Source organism: Aquila chrysaetos, chromosome 8, assembly GCF_900496995.4.
Source record: "Aquila chrysaetos chrysaetos chromosome 8, bAquChr1.4, whole genome shotgun sequence".
NCBI lineage: Eukaryota > Metazoa > Chordata > Aves > Accipitriformes > Accipitridae > Aquila > Aquila chrysaetos.
Window position 1 is genome coordinate 36,935,875 of NC_044011.1, and position 16,228 is coordinate 36,952,102.

A 16,228-nucleotide genomic window follows, 5' to 3' on the forward strand; every position below is an offset into this window, starting at 1 on the left:
AAACAGGTTTCTCTTTGAAAATGCAGGCAAAAAACCCCCGATTTACAAATTAATATGGTCATGTCCTTTCCAAAAGAAGAAAATAATCACGTAGTGCCAAAATGATGACTAGTGATAGGGGTTAATAATATTGTTGGGTGTTTTTTAATATATTCATGTGACAAGACATAATAATAAGCTAATAATGCCTCAGGTAATAAGGAGGAACTAAAAGCAAAGAAAACTGAATGGGATGAGAAATTTTCTTCATCTCCTTAAATACACTGTTGTTTCAGTAATTAATAGGAGATACCTTCCAGTGTAAGTGGCTTCATTATCTCTCTGTGACAAAGGTTTTAAAAACCTTATCCAGATGGTCAGTGTTAAATACCTGAGCAAGGACAGGAGTACAAACTGCAGTAGGCTGATCCAATCTGGCGTGGTTTATGTATATAGTTGTTTGCTGTTGTGCTCTAGTAATCCATGGCTATGTTTAGTGATAGAGTAGCATACGAAAATTTGCGAGTGTGATAGCTGTAGATATTTTTCAGCAATTCCGCAGTAACAGGTATGCAGAAAGTCTAACCAGAAGTGGAACAGAAGCCACTACTAAGAAGTTTGAGAGTTGGTTCAAAGTGATAAAGAAAACAGTAACCAGCAGTCTCTTGTTCTCCCCAGGTGTGTTGTCCTGTCCTTTTCTAACTAGTAGTCATCAAATGGGAATCTTACAAGCTGTCTTCTGTAATTAGTCTGTAGTTTTAACTGTGTCTTAGATGGAAGTTTCTGTATGTACAAAATTGTCTGCTGCTGTTTTTTTCTTTCTAGCTTCCATTCTAAGATTGCGATCAGAAGGGGACATCCCTTCCAGTCTTTCTGCTTTGCTCTTTTCCACTAACAAATGCTGAGATCTGACTGAAAACTTGTGAATTTGAAAGACTTGTTGATCTCTGGCATCCGTGTTTCTTAAAATTCCCCTGTCCTTCAGGTTCTCTTTAGCAATAGTTTACTTCAGCAGTGTGATAGTATGGGGGTAGCTTTTTGGGTTTTGTCACACAAACATTTTTCATGTTAATCTTTAATGCTCTTAAGGAAAGTTGCTGGTTCGTGCTTTATTTATCTACTCTTGGGACAACTGTTATCTATTTTTTAACTCTTTCAAGAACAGTATTCACTTTAATCCAGAATCTTTTAGAGCTTCTTGCAGAGTTTGATATTGGTTTTGTTTAATGAATGGTTGGCTATTCCTCTTCAAATTTTAGAAGCTGTCAGTCAGGTCAAAATTTTCATTGTGGGAGAGGTCATGGATTTACTTTGTCACTGTGGCATAAAGCGCACAGAATTTTGCATCTTCTAGAGTGCTGCTTGAACTGAAATACTGTTATGAGGGCTGGGTGGGCTTTTGTTGGCTTGTGGTGAATGTTGAGGTGTTGAAGGGAAGTAGTGGTTTACCCATTTTATATTTCTCCTGGCTTGTATGGGATCAGTTTATTTTGTGTAGGACTAGAGAGAGAGTATGTGCAGGCCCAGTATTGGTGTGTCTCAATTGACCTAAACTGATCTTTGGTAAAATTCTAAAGATGATACATTTGTGTCATCTCTTTCTGATGGAAAATAGCATTTCTGTATGTTAGTTTTTGATGATGAACTAAAGGATGCAATTTTTCTATTAAGAGTAGAGAAAGTATGTCTAAAAGCTGTAGGAAGTTCTTGTGCCAGAACTTTTTTTTTTTTTTTTCATTCAGGGAATGTTTTTTGGTAGAAGTGCAATTTAGTCTTGAGCTTGTCTTGTAATAAACAGAAGATTTGAAAACATGACAGTTTACTACCTTTATGGTTCCATTGATCGATATCTTTCTCTCTTCCCCCTTACTTTTATTCTTTGAGTTTATTCTGAGGTTTAGTCTTTCTAAGTGCTTTGATGGCATCCTGTGACAATGTGTGTTAAAATGATTTCTCAAATAAGTTTTCTTGCTATGGATAAAAACACTTTTAAAATCAGCTGTTAATTGTGAGGGAAGCTAATGAAATAACCATTGATTTGCAGATAGTTCACTTCTCTTTCTTAGAACCACTGGACAAAAACCAAAACCAGATTGAAAAGGACAGATATGGTGTTTGGAGTCTAATAATAATAACTTTCGGAAGCCTGTTGCCTTTATGTATCTTACAAATATTTATGAAGTCCATAAAACCATTTTTTCTGTTTGTGTTTTCAACTTCCCCAAGAAGTTACCTTGCTTTGCTGATTGTTCATGGATAGAATGCAGGATATTACTTACAAGAAATGATAATAATTCTACTCTTCACTTAAATGCAGTAAATACTAGAGTAGTATATGAAAAGTAGAACCAGGAGTTCAGCAGAGCAATTTTAATTGTTATGATTAGGTCTGTGTAGAAGGCAATTAGCTACTGCATGTTCACAGAAGACATCTAATTGCATCAACATCTTAAGCTCTTCAGGGAAGAATCAGCAAACGGCTGTTTTATTTTATGCTGTCATTGAAATTCGGTAATATACTATCCATAATTTTTCCTTTCTTGTTTCAGTTCTGTAGAAAGTGTTCTGAAAACACTTGTGAAGAGCTGCAGACCGTAAGTGTTTGCTGTTTTGTTTTGGGTTTTTTAAGCCTGTACCTTTAATATTACTTTCAGAGGGGGAAGAAAAGTGTTTAAAAAAAACAAAACAAAACCCACCCTACTAGTCATTCCTTGGCTGATGTTGTCCCAACTCGTTTAAGAAGTTTGGGGTGGAGGGTAGAGACTTTTCTCTTTTACTTCGTTATGAATGATCAATACCTCAGGTTCATAGGTTGCTTAAAATGAAAACAATGACAGGCATGTTCTATGTTATAATATTTAAACAAAGTGTAAGGTTGTTTGGTGTGGGGTTGGTTTTTTTTTTGTTTGTTTGTTTTTTAACAGCCTTGGTTGAAAATCTGTTGATAGTTAAGCCAGGGTATCATTAGATAAGGCCACCATTGCTTTTGCTCTTTTGTGCTGTTATGTTCACTGGGAATGTGTGTGCCTGAACCAGTCTTGCTCTCTGCATTAATTGACTTTTTTAGCAGCTTAGATACTGCAAGGATGCAGAGAAGAGACTTGTTCTCTTTTTTTTTTACTGTTCATATGGCCATTTGTAGTTATCATCTGCTTTCATGGGAGCAGCTGTTTCACGTGCTGATGTTACTCCATTGAGCATTCCTATAGGAGATGCTGTTCTAAACACATACATTTAGTATGAGGAACATAAGGATAAAACAACCTTGCAACCTATATTCTCCCAAATATATATGGTTTCGTGGCTAAATAAAACCCCTTAGTTTTCAGTGTTGATTTTTCTGGTATCTGTTCTGAATACGAAAGTCACTGAAGCAGAGTGTTTTAAAAATGAAAATGTGATATTTGTCTCTTGAAAATTCTGACTTAAGGTTGGGACACTGATAACATTACTTACAATTGGCCCCATATCAACTGCAATAATTATGTTGTATAAACAGTTGTATCTGGTATGCATTTTAAATATTGCATTGCGTGGATATTTAGTTTCTTTTAAAAGAAATTAAATAACCAGCATTCTTGTAATGTTCCAATAAATGTTCCTCATGCCTTAAGTAATCTTTTTTTACATTGCATTGAATGTGAACAGTAGGTGTTTGATTTTGACCAACCTTCACATTGAAATGGTTTTGCGTTGTACAGAATCTGTTGTGGTTCAACAAGACAAGAATCTTCTTACATTTGTGGTCTTAAAATGAGGTACCATGATGTCCTTGATCTTAACTCTGTTTTGTGAAGGTTAAGTGGAGTTGAGGACTGCCTGTCTATTGCCCCTGTGTACACGGTCTTACTGTAAAACTAAGATTTATGACAAATCAGTAGTTTTAAATATGTTTTAAAAAGACCCAAAGTTTAAAGCCAAGTCTGTATATGTTCAATTGTTTCCTTGTTTTCAGATATTTTCCAGAAGATGCCACTGCGGAGATGCTAGAAGAATGGAGGCCTTTAATGTGTCCATTTGATGTTACCATGCAAAAGGCTATTACCTACTTTGAACTCTTTCTACCTACTACCCTTCCTCCTACACTTCACCAGAAAGGTTTCAAGTAAGTGTAATTGAATGTCTGTTGCTATAGTGTTCTGTTGCAAATGCAGGTGATTCTTTTACAGGATGACTTGAAGTCAACCAGCAAAATGAGTGGTGGCTTTTAACGGCATTTTTGAAAGGAGTTCAAGACAGAAATTCTGTCAACATTCTTCTTTTGTAAAAGTAACCTGGGGGAATCTTAGTACCTATTCTCTAATGAGTTCTCCCTTCTCTAGAGTGAAGCATATGGTATACAACAAAGCAAACTAATTGAATTACATGCACTTTAATTCTGAAGGAATGGTCTGACAAGTGAAAATCATTAACCATAGCCCAGCTTTAAGTCCTACCTTCTATTTAATTTGGGGTAGCTTCTGGTAAGTCCTTCATGTAGGTTAAAGTACAGCTCTTACTACAAATATGGGATTGTGAGAGGTAGAGGTCTTCAATTCACTGTCAAGATGTGGAAATATGAGAGGGTCTGAAGACTGCTATAGGAAATGAGTTTGAGAATTAAAGGAGAAACATTTGCAGGATGGGACAGTATCTGGATCATCTTTAAGGTAGAACTATTGAACTTTGAAACATAAGCCAGTGATGTTTAGCGCATGTAGAGATTACTTAGGCTAGTTAGGTTAAAAGTATATTTGTGCTATAGGATTAGTGAAAACTTCAAGGAAGGGAGTGAATATCGTTTATAAAGGTGAATTTAAGTAAGGGACTGGTATGGAGGGTTTGCATATTTGGCTTCAGATGAATTCAGAATAAATGCTAATGATGCTTGTAACAATCGATCAGTAGGGACAAATTTTAGATTTTAAGGTAGATAGAAATGAAGTAATGATTTATTGTCATCTGGTTTACCTGTGTTGGGATGGCAATATGTAATGAAATAGCAAAGCTGAAGTAGATAAGGAAACTCCTGGTGAAACACTTGTGTGAAAGGCGGGGGGGGGGGGGGGTCAGAAAAGAGTAAGAGGAGGAGAGGTAAAAGAAGCAAAGACTGAAACTTGGGATCAGAGTTGGGGGTGGGGGTGATGCTGTGGCAGGCACAGTGATACAAGCATGTCCATGTTGATGATCCCTGTTCTTGTTGAATGAGTTGAGGGGCAGGTGAGTTCTTGCGACCACCTGGTGAAGTGAGGGATAAATATCCAATGAGGGAGCTGCTTTCACAACATTAAAATTATTTTGATTCTGTTCTCTTGCAGGCTTTGGTTTGATGAATTTATAGGCCTTTGGGTGTCAGTTCAAAATCTTCCCCAGTGGGAAGGGGTAAGTATTTACTTTTCACCTACACTAGAATAAGTCCATTTAAATATTCCTACAATGTGCTTGCAAGGCATCAAACAGTGATACAGTGGATTCTTTTTTCATTCTGCTTTAACTAGTACAAGAAAGCAGAGACAATAATTTCATGATTGTTATCAAGCAATTACTGGCTGAATAAATGAGACTGCACTTGTGCTTGGTGAACATTGTTTAATGGCTAGCTCAGGCAGCTTTTCTTTCCAGCCTTGGGAAAGCTGGCATTTTCCAGACTGCCTGCTAATCCTTACAATGATGGAAAGTGCTATTGTGATTTCTATAAATTATAATTCTGTAAAGTCCCATCTCTTAACACATTTCTCATGGTCCCTAATTTTGAGTAGTAATGCTTTGCCTTGACTTCAGTGAGTTGTCATCTTTGTTTTAGATACAGTAAAGAATCTGAACTCCCCTTGGCCAAAAATATCATTGGGCTGTATCTTTCAAGAAAAATAGTCTACCACATACCTGTCTGCCTTTTTTGTGTGTCTCATATGACTAGATACAAACTCGGGAAATAAAATCTCATCCTTGAGACACCACCACCAGCAGAGTAGGTGCTATTGTTGTCAGCTGACCTGTGCCTTGGCTTTACTGCAGTGAAACTTGGCATATTACCAGATTTTTTTCCATACTCAGTATGAAGATAAGCTCATTGACCATCTGGCTCCTTTTACTAATCTCCTGCCTATATATACAAGGAGGACTTCTCAGTGTCTTTGGAGAAAGCTCTTTTCCAAAACACCGCTGAATGCTACCTTTGTAGCACATTCGGTTTCTGGCAATTGCTTTGTGAAAAGGCTTGTGTGTAGGTTGTTCTGGTTTGAGTTACATTTCATCACAAATAAAGGAAGGCAGTCTTTGTTCCAACAGTTGGCAATTGTCCAGATTTGAACAGGGGTGACTGCCAAAGTTTTATTTGAGATTGTCTGTAGACACTTCTGCATCTTTCTGATGGCTATCCAAAAAATGACAATTCTGTCTACTCTTTCTGACAGAAAGATGAGAGCCTGTAGTTTAGTATCATGGTTTGGTTTGTTTCTGTCAAATGGTCTAACAGATAATCATGAACACTCTTTCATAAGTTATCTCTGATATTTTTTCCCTCTTCCACTCCATTTTGACAGTTTGCTCGGAAGGCCCAAACAATTTTATTTTTTCCCCAAAGGTTTCACTTCTTGTTTTCTTTGCTGTCTTGTCCGCTTCTTAAGGGCAGGCTTGTTCACTTCATCAGGCTTGGATGCAGATGATTAGACATATGGGTTCTGACTATGCAATCCAATATAAGCCTCCGTATGCTGCAAGCTTTTTCTCAGCTTGCTTTGGCAGGAATTAGACTTGCTGTGTGAAGGGGAGCTATAGAATCACTTGCATTTGTGCATGTTAAGGGTTTTTTCAGTGGGTATTTCCTGGTATCAAACAAAAAAGGTAAATCATTTAAGAAAATGTAACACTTGTCTTCAGGCTGTGTCAGCTGTGACTGTCCTGAATTGAATTTGTGTTTTTTTCCAAAGCTATTGTGTCCTTCAGAGTGAGAGGTGAACTGTTCTTCTGTGAACACCTGTCTCTGAATTAGACAGGATTATTTAAGGCCCTTCCTTTTGGCTTTGCCATAGCTTCAAGGTACTGACAGAAGCATCAAGGCTCTTGGAGACCTGATAGGTATTTCCCTATTTGGGCAGGCTCATAAAAGCAGTGTTGGTGGATTATGTAGTTTCTCACAATCAGGATATGAGAGTGAGACTTCATCTCCTTTTTTGTTTAGTCCTGATAACTCTCTTTCCTGAGGACATCTTTCAGTTCCCTTTTGGAGTTATGACACTGTCTTCTGGCAATGGAGTGTCTTAATTCGTCATAGATAGTCAGATACTGCCATCCCATCTGACAGCTAATGCCTGTGACCTTCACAAGCCACAGATGTGTATAAACCAAGGCTTATGAATGTGACAGCCATCAGTACAGGCAAGCGTGCTTGAAGTAGGATGGATCCTGCAGAAGCTGAATAGTCCTTCAAGATGTGTTGGTTGAATTTTCTTCAGTGTCTATATATAGATGCTATTTTAGGCCAATATCCACATTCAGCTCACATGAGAGCAGTCTACTGGTGAGGAAGGAAGCACTGTGAGATAAATTGACGATCATAAGCACTTGTTAAGCTGCTCCAGCTTGGAGTTATGGTGGAATGTGTGCCTGGCGTGTCACTTTATGGTCAAAGTTATCAAGAACAAGGATGATGCATCGGCAGCCAAAGTGGATAGGGCAGGGCCCTTTCCTTTGCCAGAAATTGGTTTGGTTTTGGATACCTGTTTATTCTCCTCCCAAACCTCCTATCTTCTATAGAGCCTATCTCTCATTCTTGCATAGAAGAGGATTCCAAACATGTGTGTTGGTTGGGTCTCATTCTTCAGAATGTTCCTTAGGACATTTTCCAGTAACCAATCCAAATAGTCCTCTATGTAAAGGCTATGAAAGTAGGTAGCAGGTTTCTGTTAGAGAAGTCGATGAAATCACCAGACTAGAGCCTGTTCTGTTATGAGACTTTTTGCTTTACCTAAGCTGTGTTGTGGGAAATCTCTCTTTTGTCACCTGGAGTTTGTTCCAAACCTTCGCTGCAGAGATGAATAGTCTGCTACGCCCAGTTGATAAAATGGTGGTAGTGTTTGAAGGACTCTGAAGCTTAGTACAGGTGTCTTTCTGTAAGTGACTACCGGAATCTTCTGGTCTCTGGAAGCTGTTCAAAAAGGGGAAAAACCTCAAAGTTGCTCAAAAGGGGAAAAGATATTTCTTAGCAAAAGCTAAAGTCTTTGATGACATATGGCTCAAGTATGAGTTTGTTTGTTGTTCATCTACTGTTCTTCAGAGTTGTTATAACAGTAAATGGTTGAGAATTAAAATGATAGTGAATGCATTCTGCCTTTCATTTTAGTTCACAGAGCATGGGGAAAGGGAGAGTGTAACTTCTGAAAGTACTACTAGTATGTCTTTGTATTTTAAAGAAAATTTGAAGAGATAGGGGTGTATATTCTGACAGGCTGCCTCTCCCAGAACTTGGATCACAATTACCTGCTTTGTAAGTGCTCAAATGAGTAACGAGTTGGATTCCTGAAGGTAGGAATTCAGATGCATTAGGCAATATGGTATTGGTAGCTTCTGGTAGAGTGAAATCTCCTTTTACAAGTGTTTTAGTGCCATGGGTAGCTTTTATCTTGCATCTGTAAAGTAGATTGAGAGGTTTGTGCATCTTTATAATAAATACATTCTAATGAATATTTCCTTCTTTTATGGCTGTTTTCAGCATCTAGTAAATCTTTTTGCTCGCTTGGCCACTGACAACATCGGGTACATAGACTGGGATCCATATGTACCAAAGGTAATATTTTTCATTTTATGAAATTATTTTGTTTACTTTGAGGTAAGTCTTCAGTGTTACTATGCTAAGAATAATTCATATTCCCTGTATGGGTCTTATACTGCAGTGGCCCAGTTTTTCAAATTAGGTGCATTCATTTGAAGACGTAAGGTTAGCTTTGAAAATTTGAGCCATCCTTTTGTAACAGACGGATTTGGAAGTTGTTACTCTTATCACCTGACTCAAAACGAAACCAAAGCAACAGCATACCTTACTACACAAGTACTGTCTGATTGTATAACTAATCCCATGTTCTTGTGGAAATAGCCCTTAATGATATTCTTTTGATAAATAGTATATATGACCTTTGAATCTTTCAGTCTATGGATTTTTTAAAAGATGTTCATAGCAGTTACATTGTTCAAAAAAAATGAAACCACCAAACACCTTTTGATTAGAAAATTAATTTATGTCAGTTTAAATAAATAAATTTATTTCATTAATAAATTAATTTATTTATTTATGTCAATGCTTTTTTCTTTTTTCAGATTTTTACCAGAATTTTGAGGAGTTTAAACCTTCCGGTGGGAAGCAATCAAGTGGTTGTTCCAAGATTCTTAACAAATGCTTATGATGTAGGACATGCAGTAATGTGGATCACAGCCATGATGGTTAGTAACTTTTTCATAAAATGAAACAAAAACCAATGCAGAGCTTTTAAGCAAGTATGTATTTAAAATTAATGTTTGTTCTGTTTAGCTCACTGCAGAAGCATGTTTTTAGGCCATCTTTTGCCCAAGGTTTGTTTTAAAGTACATTGTTTCACTGTCAGTTTAGAATGTGGATGGAAAGGTTTATTTCACAGCCCCTGTCTGTGGCATTCTGGAAATGAACAGCCAGCTGTAAGTGCTTCTGCAGATACACACTTCAGACCTGCTGAACATTGAATCACTCTTTCAGGGTGAACCTCATCAGATCAGATGGAGAGAACTTGCTACTTAGTGCTGAGCTTAGGGTGGGGAAGGGAAGGAATTTGCAGATGTGATGTGATGCTTTGAGGTGTTGCTGTGGTAAGGGAGAGCACTCACTTGTACCTTGTACTACTGTGTTACTTGTTCATTTTAACTTTCTCAGCGTAATAAACTTCTGTCGTTTATTTTTTACAGGGTGGACCAAGTAAACTAGTGCAGAAGCACTTGTCTGGATTGTTCAATAGCATTGCCTCTTTTTACCATCCTTCAAATAATGGGCGGTGGCTGGTGAGTTTTTTGCATGTCAAGACAATAACTTTGGCTGTAATTTCAACAGAAACCTGTCAAATCAAACATAGATAGATAGATACACTATGCGCTCCAACAGCCAGATTGTCTGTTGGTTGTATAATATTTTGAGGCTTTAATCTTCAAGATACGTGATTGTACTGTCATTCAAATCATACTTTTATTCTGATGTCAGGACCACAGCTAATGGGAGTATTCTTCAAACATCTAACCCAAGTGCAGTTTAGAAGTCCAAAACTAGACATCCAATTCATATATAGCTAGGATAAAGAAGTTGGCACTTTAAAAGAGGGTGATACACAGCATCAGTGTTACTTGTGTGACATCGCTTTTGTATTACCGACCTACTGTCTCCAAGTTAGCAAAATCTAGTTTTGATTAACCAAAGCAAAAAAAGATTTTTAATGCATATCTGGTTTGATGAAGCGTAACTTTTTGATGGTGTAGCTAGTGGCGTCTTCTGCTAGAGAACGTAAGAATCTCCCTGTGATAACTGGTAGTAAGTACAGATTAAAATAGCAAGGCTGGTCGAAGCAATGCCAAATGAGCTGACTTGTTCTAGAATAGGATATTTGCTTACACATGAATGTGCAGAGAATGCTCTCAAAGATTGCCTAATTACTGGTAGGTAATCTTTATTCTTGACTATATCCTTTGTATGTATTTTTCATGATTTTTTAAATCATAAGGCGTAGTGCTGGCAGCATAATTGCTAATATTTTGGGAACTGAAGTTTAATGACAAATTGTGAACATTGTATTTTAGAGCTCTTCTGAGTTTTCTTTTATTGCAATTGTGTAATTTCAAGATACTGGCTTGCTAATTGTCTATTGTACACTTAGTAGCTCAGATTCTGCTACTGCCCAGTAATTGAATAGCATTCTTGTATATTCAACAGAACAAACTGATGAAACTACTTCAAAGGTTACCCAGTGGTGTTGTCAGAAGACTGCATCGTGAGCGCTACAAGAAAATGACTTGGTTAACTCCTGTGCCTGATAGTCATAAACTTACTGATCAGGATGTTACAGACTTTGTAGAATGCATTATTCAACCTGTTCTTCTGGCTATGTTCAGTAAAACTGGAAGCCTGGAGGCTGCCCAAGCCCTGCAGAACCTTGCACTGATGCGTCCTGAATTAGTAATTCCACCTGTACTTGAGAAGTAAGTTCTGCAGAATCACTGCAACTTCCCTGCTCCTGTTCCCAACGAATAAAAATGCAAAGCAGTCATATTAAATGATAAGCAATTTCGTTGTTGTGAATGAATGCTTGCAGTGAGCGAAGCTGCTAATACACACCCCTGAGCAATCACCTGAATCAGGACAGGGAGTGAGGGAGGACTTTGCTTTTTATTTTATTAGTTTTGTTTTAAACACCTGGCAAATGGAATAGTTCTGGGAGCTGTTCATAGCTTGTGCAATATAGGGTAGTCCTCAGGTGGTTTGCCTTTCTGTTAGCATTTGGTATCAGATAGTGGCTGGATCAGTTGACAAAGCAACTTTGTACCCTTTATTCATGAGCCACCCTATGCCTTCTCACTAGCTTTCCATTGGGCGAAATATAAATGATGGTATTGCGTGTTTGTGTAGTAATAAGCATAAGTTTTATATTTCTGTTTTGTGTCAGAGTATGTTACAGTTACTGATTGTTTAAAATTACTGTCATTGCTTCTGACTTCATACGCAAATTCCTAAAGCACGTGCCCATGTAAAATACTTAGTTTGTACTATTACTAATCCCTTGGTGCCTGAAATTCCAAAAGAAAAATGTAACTCCTTCCTGCCCCAATGAAAGGCTTTCTTTCTAGTCCCTATCCATGTTCCCCCTCCTATGCAGTCTTTTGTACTTTAACAACTCGTATTGTAAAAACAGTGGAGAAATGAGTTTGCCTTGAAGAGCCCTTCCTGACTTCCATACCTTAGTGACTCAACTGTTTGTAAAAACTTGATAAATCTGCTCTTACATGAAAACGTTTCAAGTATGACAGTTCTAAGAAGGACAGCAATGGATGCCCGTATTGGGTATGACTACTTTTTCTGTTTTGAGAGCAGACTGAATGTCTGCTCAGTAGTTCAAACTATCACTGGTATGTTTGCCTTGGCTGCAGTTCTGAATTCATATTGTGTAGATGTAGGTCCTTTGTGCTTCAAATGACATGGGACAGGGGTAGCACTATGACTCTCATTTGAACTGTAGCTTGTTGATAACAGTAGGAAGTGTTACGCAGTTTGCTAAAAAGTATTTAGTGTAAAAAAAGGTTTAAAAATCACAGTAATGTGACAGGTTTTTATAAAAAAATGTATGGACTTTAATGTAACATTAAGTAATATATCCCTTATCTTTTTAGAGGCGGCCAAGGTAAGATTTCACGCTTGTCACAAGAACCTTACACTTCTAAGTTCACAGCTCGCATTAGCTTAAAGTTCAAACATGAAAATCATCATAGCTTTGAATCTAGGAGGCCATGCAGTTACTAATTGCTATCCTGCAACTGCTAACAAATTCTTTAATCCTGAATTTGTTGTGAATAGGACTGATCAAATGAAAGGAACGTTTTCTAATAGAGCAATGTTAAGTCCATTGCAAAAAGATTAGGAAAAAGATTTTGGAACCATTGATGAGCTTGAATTTTTCTTGCAGAAATTTTGTACCCATTCTGTAGAAAATAACATGTGCAATCTACTTTTATTTTCTTTAAAGACTTTAGAAACATTCTTGTTCCTAATATGATTGCTCTTAAACTTTATAGAACATATCCTGCACTTGAGACATTGACAGAACCTCATCAGCTCACAGCTACTTTAAGCTGTGTAATTGGAGTAGCTCGTAGTCTGGTGTCTGGAGGGAAGTGGTTTCCTGAAGGTCCAACACACATGCTACCTCTACTGATGAGAGCATTGCCTGGGGTGGATCCAAATGACTTCAGCAAATGTATGGTGAGTGTATAAATCTTACCTTTTTTTTAGAAGACAGTTAGCCAACTAGTTCACTCTGAAAGCTTTTTTTTTTTATATTTGTATGAAAGCAAGTAACTCATGTTTCCAGAAGTTCTTAGCCTGATTTTGTTCCTGGACAATTTTATTTGTAAAAAGTTAGTATTACAAGCCTCTAACTTATGATAATGTTTTTGGCTTGTTGGACAATGTGAAGTGAATCTTTAACTCCACATTGTTGTAAGCATTGTACTGACTTCTTGGGCAGCTCTAAAAAACAAGATAAAAGAGATGTTCCAAAGCTCCTAGGAAATATTCCTAGTCTTTTAAGATAAATAGGAAGACCCTTATCACTAGGTTTTCATTACATTATGTCCTAAAAGCCCACATCTTCAGGAATTCCTATTAATTGACTATTCAAACAATGTAAACATTATAGGGATTTTGTAACTTTAAAGTTCAGGATAAAATAAGTGTTACTTTACTCAGAAGATTGAGGGGATTTTGCACAGTGCTGACTGGTAAGTTTTATATATGAAATCAGGAATAACTATTGAAGTTTTGGGGTGGAAGAATTAGGCTTTGATAGTTTTTTTTAATGTAATGATTTGCTTTAGCTCCCATACCTTAATTGCAAAAGTTTTTTAATGTGTAGAATACAGTAACACTAAAGAGCTGTTTGCAACTCTCAACAGATTACATTCCAGTTCATTGCAACATTTTCTACTTTGGTGCCTTTAGTAGATTGCTCATCTGTATTGCAAGAAAGAGATGATCTTTCAGAGGTAAGAGTGCTGTGCGGTTATAAAAACAAAACTATAACCTGGTTTTCAATTTAATTTCTAGCAATGTAATCTCTTCAGAACTGTAACAGGTTTGCTACTCTTGTATACGTAAAACGAGGTTAAGCAAAAATGCAACAAAGAAACGAAGATGTGGATCAGGTTAGCTTCTGGTCAGTGTGGTAGAGCTGACATCAGTGTGCAAATTGGCCATGTGTTCTTAGCATTGCTACTTAGTGATAAGTTGTTGTACAGATAATGTTAAATTCAACCAGTTTAATGTTTTTTATGTCAAAACTTAGCTGCACAAGGCCCTGTGTGGTGTAATTTGACTCTAAGCTTGCCCTGCTGTGCATAGGAGGTTGGACTACATGGTCTCCAGAGGTCCCTTGCCATCTAAATTTTTCTGAGTCCACTAAAACAGCAGCTTCGTTACTGTTAAATTTTTGAAACTTCTTGTCACCATAAAACATTATAGTGGCAATAAAAAAAACCCAAACCAATAAAAGCTACAGTGTTGTTGTAAGATACATATACATCATTTCTAGTTTAAAACTAGTCCAGCTTAGAGTGAGGTAAAAAGATAACTATTGATTGTCTGGGAGACTGTGGAAGGAATTTGGTCTCCTGTTGTTGAAAACTTTGTATGTGTTTAAAAAAACCAAAAAACAAACAAAAAAAAACCCCACAAAAAAACAAAAACCAACCAACAACAACAAAACCACCACCCCAAAACCAAATCTGTTTGTATTTATTTTTCAAAAACCTAATGTACTCTTCAACTTTCCAGGGCTTTTTTCCTCCTACAGGAAATAATTTCAAAACACTCGCTCCTCTTTAAAGTGTTCCTGCAGTCATGATTCTCTTTTTTCTGATTGAGATTCTGTTGCTTTCTGTTCAGATGCCTGTTAATCTTTTCCAGTCAAGAGATAGTAACATTATTAGACCATGAGCTTCATCTCCCTCTTCTGTGTTTTATCCTTTGCTGCCCTTTTGTTATTAGACATGGTCACCCCACCTGTTTGCTTCTTTGGAGTGCTGTTCATATACATCTCTAGTTTTAGAGTTCCTTGTGCTCCATTTCTCCAGCACTGTTCTAATACTTTGTCCTTTTCTTTTTCACGTAGCAAAAAAATACGGGAGAGAATGGGAAATAGTTTTTGTTTCTTTACGTACCACTACACTTTTGATTCTGCTTTTGATACGGCAGTTCAAGCACAGAGAGTGAAGCTATATCTGGCATACTACAAATGAGGCAGCAGCAGCAGTATCCGCTATGGTAGTTGCAACTGCCGTGTAAAATCTTGTGCACTGCTAGAAGACTCTTGTAGCTCAGAGAACAGCTTGTAGCTACAGATTGCACAGATTCTGAACGCTTAGCTACTGGAAGAAAGTTAATTTCATTGCCCCAGAGCTGGAGCAGTCAAAAATTAAGAGGAGTTTGTACGCTGAATATTTAATGTAAATATGTCAGCAGAGCCAAGTCTGCCACCACAGCTGACACTTACTGACCTCCTGCTGGAAAGGAGGATCAGTAGTAAGGCCAAAGGTTGTATCCCTGGAGGCAGACCTGATTTCATTCTCAGAGGTTATTTCGCTAGACATCAAGGCCAGGAAATTGGACAGGACAGTGTAAAGAAAATGTAATAATTGTTTCATGTAGTGTACTCAAGACTGTACGAACTTCAGTGGGAAATGCGCTGTAGTCTATATCACTTAAAAATTGGAAGTGTTTTTGAAGCACTTAATATAGGAAATAAACTTTATATTATATTTCCTTAAGAAAAGCCAACCTTTTGTGCTTCTTTTGCGTCGGAAAACTGTAGGTGGAAAGAGAATTGTGCTCTGCAACTGCTGAGTTTGAGGATTTTGTACTGCAGTTTATGGATAGGTAAGTAAGCTAAGGACAAGTGAAAGCCTAGCATGAAGAGCTTAATAAAACTTTCGAGTTCTGCTTACTAACATTGTACTTATTGTATTCATACAGATGTTTTGGACTTATAGAGAGCAGCACACTAGAACAAACCAGAGAGGAGACTGAAACTGAGAAAATGACTCATCTAGAGAGTCTAGTGGAATTAGGTCTCTCTTCTACTTTCAGTACAATCCTTACCCAGTGTTCAAAGGATATCTTTAAGGTATGTAGAACATGGGCTTTCCATCTAACTTAAGAGGCTTAATTTTCTGTTGTGAATGACTGGTGCGTTCAGATTCTTCCTTCTGTCATTGTCCTGTTGTAAACTTTGATGTTTAACCAAGGAAAGGGCTGGGGGTGCAGGGGAAGTATAGGACTTGATGTCAATTTGTTTTATGATTTTACATACATCAGTACAGAGCTCTTAGGTTCTTGATGCTGTCTTGCAAACTGATGATAAACGTTAGGAGAAATCATTCTAACGGCTTATTTTATCACTTTAGGCTGTGATTTTTGATGTCTTTTGATGGTAATGCTAACCTGCCCAATCCCCTGCTTTTCTTTTCTCTCCCTCTCCCTACCACTAATTCATCT

At 37.4% G+C, this 16,228-nt stretch overlaps 1 protein-coding gene across 2 annotated transcripts in view; it reads left to right on the forward strand.

Annotated features, from left to right (window-relative positions):
- The window catches only part of PSME4 (proteasome activator subunit 4), a 69,013-nt gene that overhangs the window by 10,552 nt on the left and 42,233 nt on the right, over nt 1-16,228 (forward strand). For both annotated transcript variants that reach the window (XM_030022135.2, XM_041125156.1), the window contains exons 4-14: nt 2,529-2,573; nt 3,935-4,084; nt 5,277-5,340; nt 8,669-8,743; nt 9,271-9,393; nt 9,889-9,981; nt 10,901-11,166; nt 12,754-12,940; nt 13,633-13,722; nt 15,546-15,610; nt 15,707-15,857. In XM_030022135.2, coding sequence (XP_029877995.1) covers nt 2,529-2,573; nt 3,935-4,084; nt 5,277-5,340; nt 8,669-8,743; nt 9,271-9,393; nt 9,889-9,981; nt 10,901-11,166; nt 12,754-12,940; nt 13,633-13,722; nt 15,546-15,610; nt 15,707-15,857 — 1,309 coding nt within the window. The remainder of the gene's footprint in view (nt 1-2,528; nt 2,574-3,934; nt 4,085-5,276; nt 5,341-8,668; nt 8,744-9,270; nt 9,394-9,888; nt 9,982-10,900; nt 11,167-12,753; nt 12,941-13,632; nt 13,723-15,545; nt 15,611-15,706; nt 15,858-16,228) is intronic.